The following is a 26,383-nucleotide window of genomic DNA, read 5'->3' on the forward strand; positions in this document are numbered from 1 at the left end:
TAAACTGAAGAGCAGCCCGCCAAAGCTGTTACAGTTAATTTCATAAATTGTTAGCTAGTGATGTAAGCTAGCTAACTATCAGATCTATGCAGGGTTATGGACATTACAGTGCTATTTTTCATGGGGGGAAGCATATAATAAGTAGCTGTGTAATAGCCTAAGTGGAGTAATGTACAGCAAGCCGATCATTATTGCAAAATTAACCCCCTCTGGGTCATCCGTCCATCCTTGTCGGGGTTAATTTTACAATGACGACATGAAGCAGAGAGGTCCTGCGTCACCCAGGGTTAATTTCAGGGTTAATTTCACAATAATGACTACAGTCTATTGTCCCGCTCAGTGACCTAGAGTGGAGTTTCCACGTCTCACAGTTTGAATGCTTGATCTATAAACTGTAAATGGCCTCGGTTATCACCTTAAAGTAAGGCTGGAAGTAACACAAAGATTGACAAATGTTTGTTTGTTTCTTTGTTTTCTCTCCTTCTGTTCTGTCTCTTCACATTATCACAGAGTGGATGTGGATTTTCTTAAACTAAGTTTTTTACTCTTTTGAGTATCTATGCTTAGCTGATGACAGAGCCCTGCATTAATCTTCCCCTTTGCTGGGTAAGAGGCTGTTTTATTGTTATGTCAGCACCAATATTGTGTAAAACGGTGTTTACTAAGTTTATTGTTGGGATTATTTAACACATTTTTAAAATAATATACCACATGCAGTTTTAATATGTCCCCAGCAGTGTGTGAATCAATGCTGCCCTCATGTGGTGTGTTTGAAAATAAGACAAATGGCTGGCCTTGGTTCAGATCGCTTCCATCTGCCCGTGGGTCACTGGGACTTGAAATGCATGGCTGGGGTGCTTTGTTTCTGTGTGCTCTAATGATGGTTTAATAGTTTGTTGCTGTGTTCTTTCATCTGTAATAATTAAAAAAGTATTGTTTTTTTTCTGTGCAGCCCTGTGGACTGGTTTTAGTTATGAATGTGCCACTGTACTGCCCCTCCCTGACATTATCTCGCTGCGTGATGACGCTTCCCTTCACGTTCACTTCTCTTTCCATCAGACTCCTTCCTCTCTATGAAACCTTTTTTCACCTCACTTCCCTGCAGCCTTTCAAGCACATCCTCCAAGGATGCAATTACCCTTTAACCCTTGACCTAATTCTATAACAACCTGGTTCTTCAAGCAGTGGTTCTGAAATAATATCTCCTACTGTGCAGACGTCTAATTTCCAATGTGATACATGCTTCCGGCTCCTGCTTCTGCTGTTGGATCTTAACCCTGTGTGACATCAAACCAGAATTTCTATTGTTTTTTTCAAACATTTGAACACATCACAACAAAATAACATGTCATGTTACACAAGAAAACTTTCAAACTTTGTCCTTACTTACCTTAGTTATCCTTAGCATTGTCACTTAGTGTAATCTTCTTGCTATGTTGGACAGTGTTCATGTGTCTTTTTGCAACCTGCAGCATACTGACGTTAGCAGAGAGATGAGCCTCACAAATCCTTACAGCTGCAGGCAGCTATGGAGGATCCAAACATCCAGACAAAGCTGTGCAATATGAGCTGCATACTCATTTTCATACCGTGTTGCTTAAGTAGTTGGTTTTAAAATTCAGCTTTAACAGAAAAATAATTCATAGGATGTAGTCTGCATATATCTGTATCTTTGTGACACATTTCCAGTGTTAACTCACAATATATATAACAGGCGCTGCAGGCTAATGGAGTGTGAAACTGGGACAAAACTTCATTTTAATGGTGCACCTATTAGAGGTGGAGGAGTAAACTGCCACCCGGTACAGCCTGGGGAAACAACAGGACAGCAAGAAACACTGTGTTAGTTTATCCACTGGTGATTGATGCACCCTCAAGTTATTATTTAAAATCTCAGTAAAATGGCGGAGAAGCTTGTTGCAGCTGGAAGCAGGCTTGTCTAGGCTGCTGTCCGCTCTACCTTCCTTCCTTTACTCATGATAAAATATCACCTGCCCAGAGCTCCTCTGTGCTGAGTTGACATATCTCCCCAGAGCGCTCTCTTTTCCAAACTGTAAATCTTTTTTGTTCAATCAATACATGACTTTGTATTTTTCCTCTGAAGCAGAATCTGGCTCCAAACCATTTATGATGATAGGGAAAATATTCTAAATTCTAAACCAGCATATTTCCTTAAAAGAGTTTGACTTAACAGAATCGTATATTCACATTTTAGTTAAAAGAAAATCTATTTTCTACAAAACATCTATAAACAACCATCTTTACACATCAACAAAAACAACAGAAAGCTGGAAAATCACTGGGAGGGCAACATATTATAATTGGAAAGTTCTTTGCAGTCTGTTCAATTTAGAGCAGACTGTGGTCCTGCCAAGGTCATGATTTATTTAAAACCAAGCAGCCCTATGATCTAACACTGAATTAATGAATGCAAAAAAAACAGATTCTCCCAGAGCGGTCCTGTGGATTAATGGTCTCTTTAGCTGGAGACCAGTAGACCTTTCATGTAAATCAGAATGGTGAGTGTTAGAAGTGTCTCCTCTAATAAAACTCAGGGCACTGTGATAAACAGGCATATTTTCACAAAAGAAGAAGAAATACACCCTGAAAAAGGCCCGCAGTGTATTTCTGTGTGTGTTCACAGAAGCAAAATATATTTACAGAAACACTGGTGGGTCAAGTATTCCTCCTGAATTCCCATATGTAAATGACTTCCATCCAATTACACAGGTGAGACTGCAGCACTTCAACATGTTTCGCCTTAAAAAAAACTAGCACGGATGCCCTAAAACTGTAATTTAGCACTGACCAGTCAAGCTTATCTGAGAAATGCTTATTAGGACAGACTCGCCCACAGTTACACTCTAAAAGGTTTTCATCGGAATTATGAGCAACGACAAACATGACACCCCTAAAGACACACTGCAGCTGGGAGCCTTGTTAAAAAAATAATCTAAAAAACCTCAGAAAAAACAGACTCATTAAAATGTGCAGAAGGTGCAAGTGCTGCTGGAGATGGAGAGACAAGCAGCATCCAGCACCCACAGCTAGCTTCGAGTACATCTGTCAGTGCTCAGTGTATTGAGTGGGAATGCAGAAAGACAATGAATAGAACCACCCATACTATCAGCAAAAGGCAGCAAGGAATGGCTGTATACTGTGTAGGTAACCATTTAACAGTCTTTCATTACATCCACTGGATGCATAAGAACACTCAGCAGCTCTTATCTTAGTCTTTACAGCTGGGAATCAAAAGAACTCGTTAGTTTTTGCAGCAGTACATAAGAAGGAGTGCTATGACTAATGAACTGTATGACAGCTCCTATCAAAATGCAATTAAAATGGTGGTGTTTACAAAAGATGGCCACCAGAGGGAGACAAACGTACATTTAATGGAGATTAGTATAAATAGAAAATAAAATTAACCAAATATTGAATACATGATATTTATTATTAATTTGACTCAAAAATGTTGAACAACCGATGAGTACTGAATACTATCAGCCAGTGTCAGAATTGTCAAGTGTTAAAATCCATTTCAACCTTTTGAGGCGTATAGACAAAAAGTATAATTATTATTAACAAAACATTCATGGCCTCGTGGTCATTTGTCTTAAACTACATCAGGGATTCCCAAAGTGGTTTTGCATGGACCCCTAGAGGTGCACAATCTGCCTCTAGACTGGATTTGGAACTAATCCTGCAGAGATGAGATCTATGGTTGGCTATGGGAATGAGAGGGGCATAGACAAAAGTCAGTCAATCAAACTTTATTTATATATTTCAACACATCATAATCAAAGTATGAAGGCAAAAACATTCTCACAATTTTATGTTTTGATAAAGAGAACTTAGGTTTACTTTTATTATGTTTTTAGTAGTTTGTCTGTCGTTTCCCCCTCCGGTCCGGTAGGTGGCGGTATTGCCCCTGCAACCTTCCATTAACACCAGCGGAAGAAGCTGGTCCTCGGCTCCGCCATCGGCTCATGTTTCACCGGCGACAAACACCGAGACGGGGCAGGTGTCTGTCCCGAATGACCGGCCCATCGTGAGCGAGAGAGTGTTTGTTTAATTTAAACAGCTGTACGTTCATCACGATGACGCATATGGGGAGTTATCGGCAGTGCTGCAGGTCACCGCCTCGAAACAACAACAACAACAACAACAACAACAGGAGCAGTGAGACGCATTCCTCGTCCTCATAGCCGCTGTCTTACTGTTTCTACGAGGACATCTGTGTGTGTTGTGATTTTTTTTACATTTACTTTTTTCCCCGGATCCGATTCAATCAGAAACATCAGTAGCATCACCGAGGAGGAGCATCTGCCCCCCACCCCCTCCTCTCTCTCGGTGTGTTTTTTACTGAGCAGCAGGACGCACCGCCAGGCAGCAGGGACTCGACCGACACAGGAGCCAACATGTTTGAGACCAGAGGGATCCCGTTTGTCCTGCTCGATATAGCCTGTCTGATTCTGGGTATGTGTTTGAACGAATTTGCTGTGTACACTTACTGATTTATAATCCGATTAGTGAGCGTAATCCTCTTTGGGGACATTCAGCTGCGTGCTATCACGTGAAGGGAGTGGTGAGGGTCCAGTAGAGTGGGGTTCACCTCTTTATTTTACCCTTTAATGGGATTATCTAACACCTTTTTATCATATTACATTTAATCTGTGTTTTTTTTTCCTTATACACAAACTGTAAATATTTATTGAACAGGTTTGGAATCCCTAATATAGAGACTAAATATAAAAATCACAAACATTTTGTACATGGAAATAATTGCCTAAATATATGGAGTTAACACTTTCATAACCAAACACAAGCAGTCATTTTAGGTGTTCTAGAAAAACTGCTTTTATTTCCTGGTATATGTAACACATTCCCCACAGAAAGTCTATAATCATTACACAGCAGCAGGTATGAGGTTGCACAGTCATCACGTCAACCTCATTTGATATTTACGTATGTAAATCTGATTCTGATCTATTGATTTGCAGCATGACTCATGAATTCACAGCAGACATTAACATTCAAAATTGTCTGCTCTAAATTTTATACAGGTTTAGGGGCTCATTATGATGCTTTAAAGTTTTTTTACCCAGTAAGTCATTACTAAAAATGTATACACTGTCCTGCTACCTTGTGTTGAAAAAAACCTTATGATTGAAATGTTGACTGATTCATTAACGAAACACCCGAATTATAACCAGGCATCAGGGAGTCTGTTTCCAGCAGCCCTGCAGTGTTTCCAAACACTGGTCATAAGTTTGTAGCTCCACCAATCAAAGAGATTTGCTTTTTACTTTCTGACTTGTGAAATCAGCAGACTATGGATTTGTGTCTGTTTGTGTTGTGGAGACCCTCTTGGCTGTTGGGTTGCATTGATGAGTGTAACGCACGCCATCTGTCGGCAGTTGGAAGGAGACCTTGTGGGTCCTGCCGGTGCCCTGAGTGTTGTTTCTGTCCCGCCTTTCTGCCATCTCCAGCTGTTGTAGCCCGTCAACTCAGGGTGGCACAGCTGAGGGTGTGAACAGCTGCAGAAACTGCACATAGACACACAACAGAAATACCAGGGGGTTAAAGGTCTATATCCTCACATGTTTGTGCGTGTTCTTGTCTTTGTGGCTCGAGGAATGACAGCGGCATTGCATCGCATTCAGACTTCGTACCGTCACAACCAATTAGTGTAGCTTGTTATCTTTATGGTATTTTGTCTATAGGGAGTGCTCTGCTGTGTGTGTCCACAGCTCCTTTCACACCTTTATTTGGTGTAATTCCTTTTCCACTATACACACGAATTCCCTCATGTTTTTCTCATTCTTTACCGGCTCTGTGTGGACATGGCACTGTAGTGTTTTACATGCACAGAATTCTGCTGTTGTGTGCTAACAATGGCGTCTGATGTAGGCTAACAACGTGATAGAAGCAGGATTTAAAATGTTAAAATGGTGCCCTCAGGCCACTGATGTTAACAAGGGTGTTTCCACGGCAACAGAAAACTGGAAACACAAACCATACGAATCATTATGAGTCAATAAACTAATTGATTGCCACTATTAGCTGATTGTGATGTGCAAGGCTGGATTTGTGTTTTGGCTCCTTTTTATTTTATTTTCATTTAACCTTTGACCTCTTCCTGTGGTAACCCCCCACTCCGATCTCTCCCTCCACAGGAGGCCTGCCTCTGGCAGCCTTTAACCTGGGTAAGATCCGCCCTTACCAAAGGGGCTTTTTCTGTAACGACGACAGCATCAAGTACCCCTTCCACCACAGCACAATTACCTCCACCGTGCTCTACACTGTGGGCTTCACCCTGCCCATTAGCTGCGTAAGTAGGAGTCACTCAGGGCTTGTACACGCACGACCGGTCTCACGGCAGATATGATGATTTTGCAGTGGTTTAAGGTGTTGCCATATGACGCAGGCAGAGTTACTGCCACACCTACATGGAAAGCAGCCATTGTTATTATTATTATTATTATGGTTATCAGCTATGATTGCTCCCCTTTCTGCTGCGGCAAGTCAAAATATCCACTGTGAGAACGGTCTGTGTGGACTGGTAGAGCTTTAAAGCTCCATAGAAATAGCTTCCTGTTTGAGACAAGTACAACAATAGTTTGACTAATAGTTTGAAAACTGTAGTCACTTTGACATTATTGGAGGTGTACGTGAAGCTGAAAGCTATGGAGGATGTCCACTTAAAAAAACAGTTGGTTTTAAATAAAAATCCACAAATCATAGACTCTTATAAAAGGTCCAAACACCCACGTTGATCTAAAAAAACGGGTCATTTCATTTAATCCTTTGGTTTATTATGGCGGCTGAACTTTCTCTCTCTTCCTTAAAATAGCAGGAATGCTCATCTGGAACACAGCGATTGTTTTCGGAAAGGCAGGAAGTTCTACTGTGTGTGTGTGCGCGCCTGCCTCATGTTACTGTTGTGGTATAAGTGATTTATCTCCTCTGTCCTTTGTGTGTCCTTAGTAATCATAACCCAGAGACTTTTATTTGTTTAATGTCACCGCAGTGATTTTAATGACTGTTTTCATTGTTTGCTGTCTGTCAGTGGACGGTTGTAGAAGGGTTTGTGGACAGAAAATCGTCCTAGAATCACAATCCTCTCTGCTGCTGCTGCTGCTGCTGAGCCGGCCTAAAACCGAGCATCCTGCTGAGAAATAGTTTTTTGTGTGTTTCTTCATTAACATCTGGTCCTTTATTGCCATGCCGACACTTTTTTTTAACCATTTACAATGTTTCTGAAAGGTGGCGAGGACGCCCACCACCTTCAGAGGATTTTCACCTGGCTGCTGTCGCCTGCTTCACCTAGACACTGTTGCATGATGGGTAGTGGCACCTTATAACCTATGTGCTTATTTTTTTCTGTCTCTCTCTTTCTCATTACTCTTTACTAGTTGGACTCCCACTTGCAATACTCAATCTTCTACATAGTCCCTTCCGACGGGGCTTTTTCTGTAATGATGATTCAATCAAGTACCCCTTTAAAGAGGACACCATATCCTATCAGTTGTTAGGAGGTGTCATGATTCCCGTCACAGTACTCACTGTAAGTGCACACGTTTTGTTCTCTGATAACACTCTGTGCTTCCTTATATCTCATCTCATCCTTTTTTAGTCATATTTTAATCCACTTCTCCTCTATAAAACCTGCTGAATTCGTTTGTTGCATGTTCCTAACTTGCCTGCAGCATGTTGTAGAAAGAGACAGGTGATAAAACGTTTCATACAGGCAGTCCAGCGGTTGTAGTGTTGGTTCTTTTATTTTGTTTCAGTGTAGATAAAGCAGCCGTTTGACCTGTAAACACACATCTTATTGTTAAAATGCCTCAAAGCTACAGTTACCAGCATTAATAATAAAACAGCGCGAGCCCTCGGGGCCTGTTACCTGGCAGCAGTGACGCACATTCACAACAAGAAGACGTGATGAGTCATTCTGCAGCTAACACAAACGTTTCATCGCTAACGTTATTAGGTGGACATCCTCTTGTGGCCTTTTCAGCATCTAACTGATTTTTACTGTCACGTGAGAATCTCACCCTTCTCATCTTTGCTTAAATAAGAAGGTGTAGACATGCTTAGCTTAGATTAGCTTCACATAAACACTGGAAATAGCAAGCCTGGATCTGAGGCCAGATTCACAAGAATGGCCTCTGAATCAGGCTACATAATGAATGAATCTCAGTATCCAGAGTACCTTTATCCCCTCTCTCTCGGCTCTTAAAGTGGGCCAAGTTCCTGCAGTGGGAACATGCACAAAGTGCAGCCCACACTAGAGCAGCCTGCTGTGGAAAAACACCTATATCCACCTCTAAATTTTACATTTCACACAGTTTACTTCAGTCTATACAACAGCAACACGATGTGCTGATGATGTTGCCTTCTTGACAAAACTCAGTTCCAAATTTTTTAAACTAAGCTAAGCACCTGCTGCTACTTTCATATTTATGTGAGAAGAGGATCAACCTGCTCATCTCATTTAAATGTGTTCCTTTAAACACAGCTGTGCTACATTGTGTGTTGGTGTGTGTGTTGTTGGGTTGCGGGTCTTTTGCTGGCTCTGATGTTCATTCAGCTGCATCTTAAAATGAAATGATTGTGCACACGTCTCTAACTGTGTCCTCTCCTCCTCCTCCTCCTCCTCTTCCTCCTTCTCCTCCAGATGATCTTTGGCGAGTGCCTTTTAGTTTACCTAGACCGCCTCAAATCAAAGTCCTCTTTTGGCAGCTATGTTGCCCGTGTTTACAAAGCCATCGGTACCTTCCTGTTCGGGGCCGCCATGAGCCAATCTCTGACGGACATCGCCAAGTATTCGATTGGCCGCCTCAGGCCGCACTTCCTGGATGTGTGCAAGCCCGACTGGAAGCTGATCAACTGCTCGTCATTGGCTTACATCGAGGACTTCACCTGCACTGGAGACAAAACGGTGGTCAACGAGGGCAGGTATGGTGTCTTATTAAGGAGCAAGAGCCTCATTTATCAACAGTGTGTTTGAAAGTCTAGGGGTTTATGAACCCGTACTTGGAACGTGTGTACACACCTCATTGTCTAAAACCAAGTCCAAAACATAATCCAGCCCAAATCTCATTTGTAAATGAAAGAAATAAAGATTTTCATTGTTTTCATATTAAAATTCATCTCCCCACTCAATCTCCCTATCATACCACTTCCTGTTAATTTTTATTACATATATGGGTAATTGGAGGCGTTTCTGAATGCAAATGACCCAGAACGTGAACGAGCATGGTGCTTAAGAACAGGTGGGATTCATCGCCTCTGATCACTGCCTCGTGTCCTGTAAGACCGAATCTACACACTGTTGATAAATGAGGGCTCAGGACTTTTTCTTACTTCAATCGCCTTTTTTTTTTTTTTTTTTTTAACAAGACATGCACAGAAAGGAATAATTTATTGGAGCCTGAGATGATAAATTTAGATACATTTTAAGAGGGTACACTTAATGATGTCATAGCAGCTGTTGTATCTTTCATCCAAGTGGTCAGGATTGCTCTGTAAAATTTACACATTAAACAGAAAAATCAAACAAACCAAATCTTTCCTCCAAGAGATGACAGATGGTGAATATAAACACAGCTTAAACACTGTTTTAAAGAGCATTTCATACAGACTCCCAGGGTGGGAGGGTTGATTCTGGACTGTAGGATTGCTAACAATAATAGTTAGTGCAACATGTAGTAAACAGATGATGAGACATGTCAGCGTGAAGCACATAGGAGGGATGCTGCAGCTGAGTAATATAGCAGGAATGTGAAGCTTGTTTTGATTAAAGTCTTTTATCAGCTCAGAGCAGAAGGAAGAAATATGGGAGGGCAGGATTTCCTCTTCTCATTCTGGTGTCAGCCTCACAGGAGTAATAATGAGCTGTGGGCAGCTATATGTTATTCTGCTTCACAGGTCAGAGGACTCTTTACACTGATCCTAAAAGCAGACTGTAAATGTGCCCAAATATTCGTCTCTCCTGTGGCTCGTCTGCCGGTCATTTACATGGGTGTGGCAGGATAAATGCAGCTCCAGGAAATGATCAGCAGGCCAAGAAGAAGGCTCCAGTGATAGGAGGTAGATATCCAGGGCTTTTCAGATTAATGTCAGGATACATTATATGTATGTTTGGTCTGCCAGACACTGATAGGCTTTGGCCCGCCTGCCAGCCCAGCATCATCTTACAGTAATATGACTCCACCTTAGCTTAGTTTAACTTCCCCTGGCCCACTGTCCATGCTGCATGTGTGTTTGAAGCCCTGGAGAATCAATGCAGAGCGAGAGAGTCCTCACAGGGTCCCACACAACCCCCGGTTTTAATCTGATGCCACAGACGATGTATAGAAGTCAACATTATTGCTGGATTTGGCAGCAGGGCTTTGATACAGAGGCGGCTGGTGTCATCTGACAAATAGATTGAACTGCAAAATATCAGGACTTGCATGCTTAAATTAGATTTTTGTGTTCATAAAACATCATTGTAGAGAATTGAGGAAACATACAGCCAAGCAGTTAGCCAAATGGAGAAGTCATAACATTATTGTGGGCAGCAGTGGCTCAGTGGTATAGCAGGGTTGTCCAATAACTGGAAGGTTGGTGGTTCGATCCCAACTCTTCCCTAGTGCTGCCTTAAGCAATTTCCCCATTGTGGGACTAATAAAGGTTTCTTAATTTTAATTTAATTAACACCAGGCTAACAATTAGCCTCCTGCGAGGAACTACCAGCATCGTGGTGCAGACGTGGTGATAGCTGAAAACTGTCTGATTAGTTGACTGGAGCATGTTTTGGCTCTTGCCAGACAGTATCAACCTGGAGCACCAGGTTGTAATGAACAAAAAGTACTCTTTAAAATAACACAGTAACAATGTAAACATGCAGGTGTGTCACCATTGTTTTCTTATTAATATATGGGATAACATTTGCCACACCATGAATGACATGTGTTCAGTTAACCTGCCTCTTAGATCCAGCAGTAGGTTCTTGGCCCAGTGTACAGTAATTAAACTCTGACTGCGGGTGTGTACACATGGCAGACGAGCTGCAGAGATGCTGTAAACTCCAGCTCTGTTACTATAAACAGGAAGTCTCTTAAGGGTGGAGGGCCGCTGCTGTCCACCACATCACTCAACATCCATCTCAGGAGTCACTTCTCAGAATGATCAAAACTTCAGTCATGCAACAATGTGAAGAACAAAGTGTGACGTCATGCTTTTGTTGTCTTTGTGTTGCAGGCTATCCTTCTACTCGGGTCACTCCTCTTTCTCCATGTACTGCATGCTGTTCCTCGCCGTAAGTACCGTCACCTTCAATCAGTCAGTTATGCAGAACAGGACATTAACATCTCAAATCTTTATATTTACTAAATTATTGTAAAAATAAAATTATAAAAACTGTAAACAGGAGAAGCTAGCCTGTCTCTGTCCAAAGTTAATCCAGAAAGAGAAAATCTTAGTCTGTGGTCTGGAATATTTCAGAGCTGATGACCGAGACCTTTCCCAAAACTCCCACTAAAGCCACAGCCTCTCAGTTTTAAATGCTTAAATAGTAAATTCACAGCTTTGAAAAAAGCCAGGCCTTTTAGACCCCTGATTTAATGTTTTTTTTTTAATTATAAATGTTAAAAACCTGCTTAACTCCAAGTTAGCATTTCTTTCTGCTTTTAATTTGAAAACACACCCAGCTGCAGAAATAGGAATGTGTATCTGAAAATAACAAAGCCCACACAAAGTACACACATGGTCAGGCCAACAGTGTTCCTTTGTTTCCAGTCTCCGTGCTAAGCTAACTAGCCCGTAGTGCCATGTGAACATGATGTTGGTCAAACATTCCTTTAAACTGCAGTTCCTTAAGTACGCCTGTCAACCTTATGTCTTTGTTCTGGTACAACCTGCTTTGCTGCTCATACCTGATAAACGCTATGTGCTGCTGATTCATTCATCGCCTGCAGATATAAATAGACACAGGGACAAAGTCCTGGCTGCAGTGTAAAGCTCCTTTTCCCCTGTGCGCACAGTGGAAGTTCAAGTACGTAAATAACAGCATGAGTACGTCAGAAGTAAAAGAGGTGTGCAGCTACGCTTTGTTTGTTCTCGATGCAAACAAAAAGAAGAGATACACCCTGCTTTTAATACGGACAGAATGGAGCCGTTTGGTGTATGGCCCAATGTCCAGCTGACCAATGATAACTGTTATTATCATCTTTTGATTAGAGATTGTTTGACAGAGCCTGTGATTGCTTCAAGCACATAATGATCACAAATGCACCTTCCACCTGAAGAACATTTGGACATTGAGTACAGTAATCATGTACTCCACAGTGACAGCCCCTGTGTGTGTCTGTGTTCAGCTCTACCTTCAGGCTCGGCTCCAGGCTGAGTGGGCGCGGCTGCTGAGGCCGACCATCCAGTTTTTCCTGATCGCTGCCTCGGTGTATACGGGGCTGTCAAGGGTGTCCGATTATAAACATCACTGGAGTGATGTGCTGACTGGACTCCTGCAGGGTGCACTTATGGCTCTGTTGGTGGTAAGTGCTGCCCTCATTCCTCAACATCTTCCAGCACTTTACAAATTCAGCTTCATTTCTATTTTTTCAATCCGTCTGCCCTGCAGGTCTTCTTCGTGTCAGATTTTTTCAAGCCACGTCCGGATTCCCAAAAAGAGGCAGCCATCCCGCACACGAGCCTGCAGGAGACACCGACGAATGGAAACCACTTTGAAAGTCCAAACTAAGCTACGCGAGCGGCAGCATAGAGCTCCGCGCTGTACAGACGCACATCCAGGATCCCAGCTCTCTAGCCTTTCATCTCATCAGATTCCCTGCATGGATTTACAGTGTTTATGCCAGAGGAAAAATTAACTTAGTACCACAAAAGGCCTGATCACATTTTAAGACTTTTAGGAAACTTGCCTTCTCCATCTGGAAGGAAAGCGACAAGATAACCTATCCAACCCTTGTCGACACAGATGTAGATTAGGGACCTAGAGATTCTGAAAGGATGGAAACTTTTTAGCATGTAATGATCTACTGAACTGCTGCATGCACCCACTAAAAGGGTCTGACCACTGCTGGGACAGAGGAGAGTTGTAAAACCTGTGAATGTAACCCTGCTTCAGTGCTTTTCCCAACCTGGAGGATCTGGTTTAGGGTTCCAGCACTCAGAGCTGCCTTGGCTCCAAATTAGGTTGATTAAAAGGGCTAATGAAAAGAAGAATGTTTGTTTCTGGGAGCTAAAGCTGCAGACTCCAGGTCACTGCCGTCTTATTCTCCAACTCTCTAACCTAATATTATAATCAAGAACCATGTTTGGTTGGAGTGCTGCAGAGTGGACGGGTCAGTTCAAGTCCTGTGTTGCCTTTGCTGGACTGCTAGTATCACAGCATCCTGTGTATGTAGTGTAAACAAATGAAACAACAACAATGCGCTTTTTGTATAATCTGTATGTAAACAAATAATCATACAGACCTTTATTGAAAAAAAACATATATATATATACAAATGTCTAAAATAAGGAAAAATAAAGCCATTTTACTCATGAACACAAATAAGGTGTTGAACGTGTTCTGTTGTAAGCCCAATGAAAGCATCATAAAAGCACGAATGAACAGTGAACACAACCAAAGGTTAACTACAAGTAAAGGCTAGCGGCGAAGACGATGTCCCTCTTGATCTTTGTTATTCCTGCGGGAACAGAATGCAAATTAATATTTTATCTAGAGAATGTTCACTGTGTGGCTGGACACTGAGGCTTCTGGAGCAAAGACTTCTGTTTAATATAGGGCTTTGATAAGCAATAACCCAGCCACTCTAAATTGAAACTTAAAAAAGGAAGTACATTTCTTACCTTCCGCAAACTTGTTCTCCAGCTCAGTGTTGCCGATGGCTTTGGCTGCAGAGCACATCTGTCGCAGCACCTCCTCCAGACGCCGCATGCAGCGGATGATGCTCCCTGCAGAAAACAGACACAGTTTATAGACAAGGAATTCATGTTGACAACATTGTTACATCCTTAAGTCTGGGGGCTCTGAGGGAAAAGTGTCTCTTTAAACAGAATGATTTACTGTGAATGAAGTAACTGGTTTACTGATAAAAAAGTCCTCTGTTCCGTTTTCCTCCTACCAACTCAATCCCTCAAATTTCCCAACCGAGAAAGACTTCTCTGTTATGATGGCATCAAATATTTCAGAGCTGAGGTCACTGCTGGCTCTGAATGATAGCATAAAATAACACATAATAAATTAGTCTACAAGCCTCTCATAGCTTCCAAATGGCTTCACAAAGACAGATAGTGAAGACATGAATGGTGAAATGTACTTGTCAAGGCCACAGTGAACAACGTTCAGAGTAGGGGCTCTTGCTAAAAACCTAGACAGATCACAGTGATGTCTGCTGCTGGATATTAATATCAATAACACACCTTCAAAGACATCGGTCATCTTGCAGATTTGTGCGAATGTTGCGCCATTGGCCCAGGCGAAGACCACGTCCATTAGGTGGGGTTTGAACTGGTTCAGATACGTCTCCTCGTCCACCTCCAGCTTGGCGTCTGCTGAAACCTTGGCGATGCGCTTCGCACACTCCTGAACACAACAAAAGCAGCAGAAATCTCACCATATTCCAATATTTAGCTTAGAAACAGCTTATTTTCTCTTGTCTCACCTGCATTTGTCTCAGTGGTGCAGCTAGTTGTTCTGTCAGTTTTGGCATCTCACTGGCCTGGAAGGTAAATGGACATGGTTAATGATCAGATGGAAAAATATAAGTCTTTCTCTCTTAAGGAGAGGGTGCTCTGAAGAAACCAAAAAAACATGCATTTTATTAATTGATATAATGCTCTATAAGAAAAGAAAAAGCAGTATAAGTAGGGTGCTAACATGCTAAAAATACACCAGCAATTTACTAATTAACACCAATCCAATGGGGTGCACTCATCCCAAGTTAAACCTGCAGCAGGTGGTTCTAATGACAGATGACAGCTGTACCCACACACACAGGTGCTAGTCATTGTTCTCTGTCTGGTGGAGCACTGACTGGACACAGACTGAGCTGAGAGACAGCAGCTTTGTTTGTCTTTAGACAAGACAAACTCACATCAACATCAAGTTTGAAGAGGCCAAGAATGCAAGTGAAGCTTGTGGGAACAGGTTGTTTAGGTGAGTGTTCAAGAAAGGCTCGATATCCGTTTGTACTGAGAATTAGAAGATATTGCGTTTGTGTGTTCGTACATTCTCCTGGAAGACGAAGCAGGACAGCAGGGCGGTGGCTTGTTCGACCGTCAGGTCGTTGAAGAGACCGTTGAACACCATTTCTGTCAGCAGGAGCTCGTCAGCACTAGAAAGATTTTTGCACAGGATTAATTATAAAAGAGTGTTCAAGTTGTCACATAATGTATTGCTTTTTTAGCAACCAGAGCTAGTTGTAGTAATGTCCACATTCACACAGATTATCCCCATGTATGTGTTTGATATTACCTACCTGCTAATTTCACAGGCGACCCGCCCTTTCATCTCAATGACATCACAGGAGCTGGCAAAGCCGAGTCTTCTCAGGACTCTCTTCCTGCATTTTAGCTCGTCCATCTGCAAGATGGTCCGAGCTTTCTTCAGCTCTCGCTGGGCTGATCGGACATCTGCTGCAAGCTGAAACACACACACAGGTTCTGGTAATCCGTGTAATATTTAGGTAAACTAGTCCTGACTCCTGCCTTATTTTCATTTGTTGAGAGAGCATGTAGCTTACAGTGTACCCAGAAATTGCAACAGCATCCACAAGGAACATGCAAACTGATGCATGCACAGAAGCTTTACTATTAGTCTCACTTTTATAGTTAATAAAAAAATACAGCTGAAGCTCAACACAGGCATAAGACGTATTATTAAGAGCTCTGCAATATTTACCAGCTGTTTGGTAATGTCAAACAGTAACCAGGACGAAGTGGAATGTGAATTAAAATTACAACAGATGTTCAGGCTTATTGTCTATCACCAGCAATTTCCATTGCGCACTTCAACCTTTACTCCTCGCCATTACAATGCAACTCTGAGCCAGAGCAGCAAACACAACGCAGCGCTCAGTCACCATGTTGGCTAATCAATAAAACAGTGTGTGATGGAGGTCACCTTTCAAGTAGCCATTGTGCCGTTTTTTTATGAGATCCCAGTGCTACCTGCTTTGCTAAGCAAATTCAAAGTGATGTCACTGCTGTGCATAAAAATCAGACAGCAGGACTGAAAAGCTGCTAACAGAGGAGCATATTAATGTCTTACTCTCCCAATCAAACAGAGTAATCCACTTTATCCTGAAACCACAGCCAGATGTAAATGTTTTTGCAAATGTGCTTCGGTTTGTTTTGTATCTTCCACAGTGGTACAGCCTGTCCCCGTATTTTATTTTGAAGGGCACTCATTGCTTTTCTTACTTGTCTGTTTTAACAGGAAGTATAGCTTCTTTGTATGATTGTTGTTCTAGAGTTTTCCCTAAAGGGGGCATTTATGCAAGACAGACCCTCTGAATGCAGTACTACTGCAGGGGTGGTGGTGACTTTTCGTAGTGTAACAAAGACACAAAAGGTCAAACAAAAATCCATTACTCATGACCATATGAGGAAGTTTTCTGATATCGGATTATGACATGACTGCTAAGAAACAATGTCTGAGCCTTCCTTCCTGTGTTTGCTTTTAGGAACAAGTGAAATAACTGAAGGTCACTGAATGTTGTCAGACAAAAGGTAACATTAGGTTTGACATTTACTGCACATAACATTTCTTACCAGGGCTTTTTTCTCACAGAGAGAATAGGCAGACTCTAAGTTTGGATCGCTGTGCATGGGGTGGGAGTACATGCGGTGCTCAAAGGCCTCCATCTTCTGTATAACCTTCTTCAGAGCAGGGTCTTTGATGCACATGTCATCTATGGGGTCAAGCACAGGAACGCCATCTGGGAAACGTTTCTGCACCTCCTGTAGAATAAAAAGATAGGGGGAATCATTTTTAAAATAAGGTTGTTTGGAGTTTTGCTATCTGTGTGTATATAGGACTGCATTCTGCACCTGTATGGATTTGAGCATGAGCTGTCTGTTGTCAAAGGGCTTCAGATCTTTGGGGATGTAAAGACGAACAGAGCTGATAGAAGTGAGGAGATGGAGCATCACTGGAACCACCTGGAGGGAATATGATGATTACAGTCACGTGTGCATAGACAATATACAGCCAAGAGTGTTTTCTGTGCTCATTTCACCCACCTGCATCTCTCCAGTCTCTCCTGGAGCAGCAGGTTTTTGCGCCTCAGTTGCAGCATTCTTCACGCTGTCCTTACTGCAGTGAAGCAAAACCTCCACCACATACAATGGCTCCGAGTCTGTGGTGGACTGAAAAGGGGTGAAACGCGTGTCAGTCAGAGCTCCATGTAATTTATGGATTCCTGTACACAACTGCACCAACTTACCTTTACATTAGACTTCTTGGAAAAGTTTACAACGACACCCCAGCCGAAGTCCACGTCTTCATTTTTTACCTGCAAGAGCAAAACAATGAGTCAATCAGTGGTGTGCATAACTCTATCATCTTTCTCTACAGTGTGAAGCTGTACCTTGACCAGCCGCCCAGGCTGCAAGAAAGGCAAACAGTATTTGGGCTTGTGGATGAACTCTTGGATCTCTTTGCCCAGTTTGGCCAGCTGCTGCCTGATTTTGAAGTAAGTGACAACGTTCTCTTCGTTGGGTATGTCAATGGCATGATACTGCTCCTCCAACTTCTTTATTCCTGCACAACAATCAACCTCTTGTTATAGAAATAGGGGGAAAAATATGCTTTGTCCATAGGAGCTTTTTAGGGCCATCAGCTGATAGTGTGTTTACCTAACATTAAATAGCCCATTAGTTCCTACTTTTTATATAATGCAGTATGGTAGGAACAGATGCTTACTCTCCACTACTCCAGGTAAGGATCTGTAGTGCTGGAACTGGTAGAAAGACTTCTCCAGCATGTACTCTGGGTTGATCTCCTCAACACGGAGCAGATTGAGCACCATATTGTAGGTCAGATGGAAGGCGCTGTTCAAAGGGTCTGCTGAGCCCTGTGCAAAACACAAAACAACTTTCACTGTAGTGAAATACAGCTGTGATTCATCATGTGTTGTGATAAAAAATGTTAGAATTACCGATAGGTGCCAAGATTCTACGAGGTCTAAATTAATGCAAGCTGAAGTCATTTTCCCCCCACTTAAAAATACTGAACAAGATTTTGTAATCACAACCTCTAAACCACAGATACGTGTTCGACAGCTCTCGCCAAGACTCCCTGGGAGTTAAGTGCTGTGTCAGTGCCAGTTTTACATTAACACAACCAAAAACTATGCAGCTACATATTTATAGCAGCACAGCAGTAAATGTGTCAAGTCAAAGTAAAAGACAGTAAGACTCTCTGGCTTCGTCGTGACTGTATGTGCGACCTTATGATCCCCAGGGAGAAAAATTTAAGAATCACTTCTGACACTTTCCTTCCAGATGCTCAGATTCTTAGCACGGCTACAGGGAAATTAAAGTGGAACAATTCTTACACCAACGGAAGAGGTTTGCAAAGACATGACTGAAGAGTCAGAGCTGCAAAATAATCTAAACTTTTATGATGGAAAGCAGCTGATAGTACCTTCAGTAGCTGTTTGCCCACAGCTGGACTCATCTTCTCGTCCACCATAAAAATAACAATTCCCCTGTCGTCCATTCCTCTTCTCCCAGCGCGCCCTGACATCTGGATGTACTCACCTGATGTAATCTAGACCACATCAGAAGACACACAATAAATGCATAAGTATACCTGTACCTTAAGTATGAAGTTCATTGAAGACAAACAAGAAAGCAAGCTAAAATAATGATGTATTATATTTATCTGTGTTATCAGGTGGAGACTGCCTGGCAGGCTCACCTGTGCAGTCCAGGTGAGCTGCTACCTGGCCTGATTCAACCAATCATTGTCCAGGCTCCAGGATAAAAGGAAGGCACAGTGTTGAGTTTACTCTTTCTTGTCTTGGCTGCTGATGGAGTGTTTGTGTCTGCGTGTTGTAAGCCTTTTGAATTGTGTGGACAGTCACACCATATAGTCACACTAGGTTTAGTGAAGGGTGACTCCTTATGTATTTTGTTATTTTAAAGGTCTTTGTTTGAGAAGCCAGTCAGGCCTGTTTTGGTTTCTGGAAATGTAGACGATCATCTAGTGAAGAGTGTGAACCAATATTCACCAAGCCTCTGAGGACCTTTCTCTGGATCGCACATGGCTCAAACTAAACTCCACATTTGTACTGTGTTTGCAAGGGGAAAAAAGGCAAATACGGTTATTTTGTTTTGAAATGACCTGATCTTCATTTCAGGCGTGCCATGGGATCAGCTCATGATTTGAAACACAGTGTGTTTGAGGAATGAGGGTTGTGTGTGTGTACTGAAGTATGAGTGCCTGCGTGGAGCTTTGGCACCGTCAGAGGCACCAGATGTTCCTGATGAACCTCTTGGAGGGCAGTTTCCTTCTCTCTCTCATTCTCTTCAAGCCGTGTGTGTGTGTGTGTGTGTAGTGAAGATGAAGGGTGCTTCTAAGTGACGGCAGCCTCACACACACAGCCCCCAGCTCTTATAAACAATACGTGGCTGTTTATGTGGCGCTGCAGCAGCACTTGAAGACCTTATAAAGGCCTCAGAGGAACACACCATAACAACTGAACACAGGTCAGAACTGTTTTTAAAGAGACTGCACAGTTTAGGGCAAGTTAGCCCCGTTTTTTAGATATTTAACTTTTCCAAATATGAATGCTTAGTTTACATCAGGCATCATCCAGCAGACAATTATCTTTTTGGCAAGATAATATGTAAACATAATTTTGTGTGTGAGTGTTCTTACAAAGCGGTGGCTCTTGCCATCAAACTTGCGTGCACTGGTGAAGAGTACAGTTCGAGCTGGCATGTTGATGCCCATGGCGAAGGTTTCCGTGGCAAACAGGGCCTGAAACAACAACGGAAAGAATTTCAACATTCAACTTCCAGTGCCCCCTATAGAGTCTTCCTCTAAACAATCTCCCCAAAATACATTGTGTGTATCATTAAGGACACGCTTTCAAGTACAAAGAGACTTTTTAAATGTTGATGATGAGCATCTTTATAGAGAGTGTTGCACCTTGAGCAGTCCTTCAGAGAAAAGGATCTCTATGGTTTCTTTCAGGATGGGCAGCAGGCCTCCATGATGGATTCCTATTCCCCTCCTTAGCAGTGGCAGCACATGCTCAACCTGAAAACACCAGATGGCTTGTTAATTTTTTAAACTAGTGACAGTACAAATTCACCAAACACAGAATGGAAAAGCAACTCTAATCCTCGTAGTGGAAATGTGTGCTGTAAGGTTACCCACTAACAGCTATTACCGCAACACGGCTGCTTTTCATAACATGACTCAGCACAGCCAACAGGCTTCTCTTAGCAGAAAATGACCCTAAAGGAAATGCACAGGCATTTTTTACTAAAGGTTTTTACAAGGTGCCAATGCTGGGTTCAAAACCTGGATGGTTGTAAACGGTGTGAGAAATACCAGCCCTGCTTACCTGGGGCAGTTTCTTGTCTTCATCGGAGAGGCAGTCCACTGCATTGTTGAACACTTCCTCCACCAGACGTTTCTCATCATCTGGAACAAACAAATGGTCCGTTTAACATCTTCTCCTCGCTGTTCAAAACAGTGCTGTAAATATTAGCACAAAGCCATCTTCTTCCAAAATTTAACATGTTCTTCTAAACATTTCTCTTGATGTGTGTGGCAACAAATCTGTATTAAGTCCAATTATCAGTTTGTCAGGCTTTAATATACTAATAAATAAATGTACTTTCAATGCCACCCATCTCTTATTACTGTGCTAATTACATTACATTGTTTACTGTGGCTGGACCGTCGCTATCCATGTGGAAACTTAGTCACAGGTCTTCCTTTATTCAGGAAAGCATTCTGGGAAACGTTCTTGCATGACTATTACTCAGACACTTTTGGAGTTCCACAAAGTCTGGTGGCTTAGCTCTATTTTTAATGTGAAGTGTCAATGGAACTTATTTTGCAAAGCAATGCCAGAGACGACAACTGTACGACCAAAGCAAAACAAACATAGAGCAAAGCTAAGTTAAAGTGCAGGATGAAGTGTATTAGAAATTTACTCATACAAGGGACTAAATATCAGAACAATTCTACCTCCGTTGCATCAACTATATAACTGTTTTTAAATCAAACTATGACATTTCATTTACAAAAATGACACACGTGCCTGGCGGTGGACAAAAGGCCAAAGGGGTCAATAAAATCATTAGGAATTATCCTCCATGGACCATGAATAACCAAACCAAACCACAGCTATGTGACCAGAATGTGTTGAAATATTTAAACTTGGCTGAAGCTGCTGCTGGACGTGCAGACTCCATATTGGCCCAGCCAATAGTAGCAAAAACATCTGTAATGCTGCAGTACAGCCAGAAGGCAACTTCGTAAATGCTGCAGGTTGAATCATAACATCACAAACTAGATCTATGGGAATGTCAATTTTTTTATATAAACTGGCCATAGTCTATGTATCCTGTCTATTTGTCACAAAGTAAAGAGGTATAACAGGCTGCTGGGAAACTAGAAGAGCCACATGGCTCCATTTCCTCATCATAACCCACCTACACACACACAAACAGAGAAATCTGTGTACATACACACTGGTTAAACAATGTGGCTTCACAACTGTTTGCTATAGAGAGATGGTAAATGACAGACAAAAACACCTTTCACATAAACTGCAAATTTAGGTTTTGTATCGTGTCATTTCCAGTGGTTATTTTGTAAACATTTACGATTTTAACTCCAAAAAACAATCTGATACTCTATACAAGTCTGATTATTTTATGTACATCGGCTATTTTTGTCAGTCTAAAGACTTTATCTGACTGCTATTGCTGAATACTGTCTGCCCAGTTTTCTGAGAAAAGCCCATCCAAGAAATTCTCTAAACACATGTAACTCTTGGAAAAGAGAAATGATCTTTGGCAGACTGTTTCCGTTTGTTTTTTGCAACATTGCTTAAAAAATGGCAGCTTTTACATAATAAATGCTGTCAGAGCTGGAAGAGTTAAGCATTAAAACAAACACAGTAATTTATAATAATGTCACAATGCATAAAAACAAACCAAGATGAGGGAGGAAAAAGTGAGCCTTCATGTCCTTCATGTTGTACTTCACTGAACAAAGACTGGAGCTCAGTTCGATGCTAAATTATCTTCAGACATGCAGAGAATGGTCCTCATGAATCAACTCTTCCCTCTGTTCCCTGGTCCAACTGTGCAAGCACCATAATCCATATTAATGGCACCCACGGAGTGGGGGGATTCATTCAGCTTAGAATTCTGGTGAGTGGTTTCACAACTCCCTCAACAACTCTGAGTAATTTATCACAAAAATGTTTTGACATTTCAGTCTGCCCAACAACTCTGTAACTCAAAAATATGATTGATCCTCTGACTATAGACCTGATTGATACTGCTGTTCTGATTATTGAAAAATGGCCTCTTCTTTAAAAGCACTGAGACAGTAATATGGGAAACAACAATACTATATTGCACTAGGGACAACTTGACAGGGACTCAACCCAGTAACCAAAAAAACCTTATAAGAAGCTTGTTCAGGCCGTACAGTATCTCACAGTGCTTCCAGAATTGACACACAAACACCACCGGCTTGACTTGTGTTGCCATTAGAGCAGTAGCGCTTACTATAGAACTACACCGAACGTATGGTATACCCAACAATTGTATGCATAATTGCCACAAACACACATACCCCTGTTAAAGTCCAGTTTGGCCACCTGCAGAGCATAAGCCTCACACTCCTTCTTGCTGAAGCTGAAGATGATAACAGGCTGGAAGTTCCTCTCCATGATCATCTTCACTATCTTGAACACACTGGATGGTCCTTATGGAGGTAAACAGTCAGAAATTCTGATTAATGAACTGCAGATATACAGACCGTATTATTATTACTATGAAAGTTGGCAGAAAGCTCAAACCTGAAGTGCCCCCTTTGCGTCCTTTTGGGTCCCATTTTCCACCTCCACTGCTCCCAGGATCGCAAGAGTCTCTCAGTACCTGCATTGCTGTGTTAAAATTGTCTTCTCTGAAGTCTCCCTAAATAAAAGCACAAACACACACATTTAGAATATTCAAGGCCCAAGGAGTAGGGTTCTAACAAACCCTAATGAGTGAGGTTTAATGTGGTCCTTACATTCTCATCAACCACCAGGTGGAGTCCGTCGCCCCCTGCTGGAAAGATGTAGTGTTGCAGTGGAGTAGGTCTGTAATCTGTGTACACAACATGGCATGGCTGGAAGAGATAGCAGACCAAGACACTTTATTAATTATTCAAACACACAAAAACTTTATCCAATTTTCTCTCATCAATATTAGGATAATTATTACATCCAGCAAAACTAGTACTACAGCTCACCTGCTTGTGTAAATGGCAGATCCACTCAGCAAACTGTTTGGCATTGGGGATAGTGGCTGACAGGAAGACGTAATGCACGTTGTCGGGAAGAAGAATGATGGTCTCCTCCCACACCACACCACGCTCTGGATTAATGGAAAGGAGCTTAAACATACTCATCTTCTACAAAGTTTTTACATCTGATTGTGTGCAGATGTAATTCATATAAAATGTGACCAGAGAATAAAAAAATATGGCACACCTGTGTCTCTCATGTAATGGATCTCATCAAAGATGACCCACGCCACCTCCCTCATGACTTCAGAGCCCCGGTAGAGCATGCTCCTTAGGATCTGGGAGGAAATAAGTTGTTAGACCAACGTCGTTGGCTTATCTAAACGCTAAACTTCTCTCCATACAAAATTCTTTCCCACCTCAGTCGTCATGACGAGGCAGGAGGCAGTGGGGTTGATGGTGACATCACCGGTCATCAGTCCCACATCCTGGAACTCTTCATACATCTCTCTGTATTTCTGATTGGAGAGGGCCTTGATGGGGCTTGTGAAGATCACTCTCTGCTTCTCTCTGAGAGCCAAAGCAATGGCATATCTACAAGGACATCAAGGAGATTTTTATTTTTATATGCACTTTATTTTTACTTGTACTTTTCTGAAGGGTTTCTCAACTACTCAAGGTTGCCAATACCGCTCACCGTTCCCTCAAACATTTCAACAAAATGCCACAGAGAAAAAAACTCCAGTCGTGTGACTAATGTAGCCATTAAAGGATATAAAATTTCTCACTTAAAACAGCCTCACATTTACAATGATTACTTACTCAGCGCAAACAGTCTTTCCGGCAGAGGTGTGTGCTGACACAAGTACAGACTGGTTATTGTCAATACATAAGATGGCCTCACGTTGGAAGGGATCAAGAACAAAAGGGTATTCCTGCAAGGACGAGCAAGATACATCAACACAAACTAAAAACAAACCCAAATGTAAAGCTAGTAATTTTTAATTTATGCATGTTATACCTTGGCTGCTTTCCCCACTCGTGGTTTTAGTGGTTTGCATTCATCATTGGCAGGAAGAGCAACCTGTTATAGAAATGCATGACTTTATTAAGTTTTGACATTTCAAGTCAGACATATAGTTATGGGAAAAAATATTTGAACCCCTGCTAATTTTGGAAGTTTATAAATTAATTGAAATAAATATTTGATCTCCTATCAATCAGCAGGATTTCTGGCTCCCAGGTGTATTTTATACAGGTAACGAGCTGACACTGGGAGCCCTCTCTCGTTACCTGTATAAAAGACACCTGTCCACAGAAGCATTCAATCAATCCTGATTCCAAACTCTTCATCATGCACAAGACCAAAGAGCTTTCCAAGGATGTCAGGGACAAGACTGTGGACCTACAAGACCATCGCCAAGCAGCTGGGTGAGTAAGTGACAACAGTTGGTGCCATTATTAAAACATTAGTAAGTAAACATTAACTGTCAATCTCCCCCTCAGGCTGGAGCTTCATGCAGGATCTCACCTCGTAGAGTTTCAATGATAATCAGCCAGAACTACTCGAGAAGAAATTGTCAATGATCTCAAGAAATACTCATGTAAGAAAGCACATGTACAGGCCTGTTTGAAGCCTGTCACTGAACATCTGAATGAGTCAGAGGAGGACTGGCTGAAAGTGTTGTGATCAGATGAGACCAAAATCCAGCTCTTCGACATCAACTCAACCTACTGCCTATCACTCCAAGAACACCATCTCTATCGTCAAACATGGAGGTGGAAACATGCTTTGGGGTGCTTTCCTGCCGAGGGGACAAGACAGTTGCACCTGCATCAAAGGGAGGATGGATGGGGCCATGTACTGTCAAATCTTGGGTAAGAACCTCCTTCCCTCAGCCAGGGGCAGTGAAAATGGGTCATGTGTGGGTATTTCAGCATTACAGTGATCCAAAACACACAGCCAAGGTAACAAAGGACTGGCTCAAGAAGAATCATATTAGCAGAGCAAAGCAGTTAACTCTCCCAACTTGTGATGAAGTATTTCTATTCTATATTGTTCTGTGTCACTGTTTAAATAAACCTACCACTGAAATGATCGACTGATCATTTATTTGTTAGTAGGTAAACTTACAAAATCAGCAGAGGTTCAAATATATTTCCCTACCTGTAAGACAAAAACGCACAACATAGCAAATTTGCCTTGTTTACCTCGTGTGAGCATCCTTCCACAGTTTCAACTTGCTCCACCTTCACTTGGGGCATAAACTCTGCAAAACTGAAAAACAGAAAAATCACTGTAAAATTGTATTTTAAGCACTACGAGTAAACAGATAAAGCTAATATACCTGCACTCCAACTCACTTTATATCATTAGCTGAGACGGTTTCAATGCGAGGCTTCTTCCCAAACACCACCTCCTCCCCATCACCGTCTGCCTCCCTCTTAATGCGGGGAGATGGAGCAGCATTCTTTTCGCTGGTACCTTTAACTACCGGTTTCCTGGGAAATACAAAAAGATTTAGACGGTATAATTCACACACCATTGGATAGGTAAACACTTGATAGTCTCACTGATAACTAGTTTAACATAATTTGTGACAGAATAAACCATATTTTTAATGGCACAGCTAAACACTTGACAAATCAGCTAGCGTGCTGAATCGGTTAGCGTTGGCTAGCAAAAGAGCACATGATGATGAGGTCGGGTTCAATTTAAAAATAATAATCTGATTTTAACCAGAAAAGATCCACTTGCTAAACTCTTTACCCCGAATCACCAGCTGCAGTGGTAGGTATCTTTTTGCTTGTGTTAGTTTGTTGTTCATCGTCAAACACGCTGAACAGTCCGTCTCCAAAGGAGTCCGCCATGTTTAT

General features: G+C 41.9%; 2 protein-coding genes across 3 annotated transcripts; one reads left to right on the forward strand and one right to left on the reverse strand.

Moving 5' to 3' along the window:
* The first annotated feature begins 3,958 nt into the window (after positions 1–3,958).
* plpp1a (phospholipid phosphatase 1a) lies at positions 3,959–13,561 on the forward strand. Of its 2 annotated transcripts, none has more exons than XM_028417477.1 (6): positions 3,959–4,476; positions 6,177–6,331; positions 8,681–8,961; positions 11,251–11,308; positions 12,366–12,542; positions 12,629–13,561. In XM_028417477.1, exons 1-6 carry the CDS (start codon positions 4,419–4,421, stop codon positions 12,746–12,748), a joined length of 849 nt encoding a protein of 282 aa, XP_028273278.1. In that variant the 5' UTR covers positions 3,959–4,418; the 3' UTR covers positions 12,749–13,561. The 2 variants fall into 2 exon arrangements, with proteins under 2 accessions (XP_028273278.1, XP_028273279.1); XM_028417478.1 differs by lacking the exon at positions 6,177–6,331 and adding an exon at positions 7,416–7,567.
* Positions 13,530–26,377, reverse strand: mtrex (Mtr4 exosome RNA helicase). The gene is made up of 27 exons (XM_028417476.1): positions 26,277–26,377; positions 25,871–26,008; positions 25,718–25,784; positions 24,528–24,590; positions 24,329–24,441; positions 23,926–24,100; positions 23,754–23,844; positions 23,513–23,637; positions 23,291–23,389; positions 23,076–23,193; positions 22,850–22,981; positions 20,595–20,674; positions 20,174–20,284; positions 19,901–20,002; positions 18,662–18,787; positions 17,939–18,089; positions 17,604–17,776; positions 17,460–17,528; positions 17,257–17,382; positions 17,065–17,175; positions 16,786–16,974; positions 15,492–15,655; positions 15,242–15,347; positions 14,676–14,732; positions 14,434–14,596; positions 13,861–13,965; positions 13,530–13,697 (listed from the first exon to the last, which is right to left on the reverse strand). The coding sequence occupies exons 1-27, from the start codon at positions 26,375–26,377 to the stop codon at positions 13,645–13,647; spliced, it is 3,108 nt and encodes a 1,035-aa protein (XP_028273277.1). The 3' UTR covers positions 13,530–13,644.
* Positions 26,378–26,383: the final 6 nt, after the last annotated feature.

Source organism: Parambassis ranga, chromosome 12, assembly GCF_900634625.1.
Source record: "Parambassis ranga chromosome 12, fParRan2.1, whole genome shotgun sequence".
Lineage (NCBI taxonomy): Eukaryota > Metazoa > Chordata > Actinopteri > Ambassidae > Parambassis > Parambassis ranga.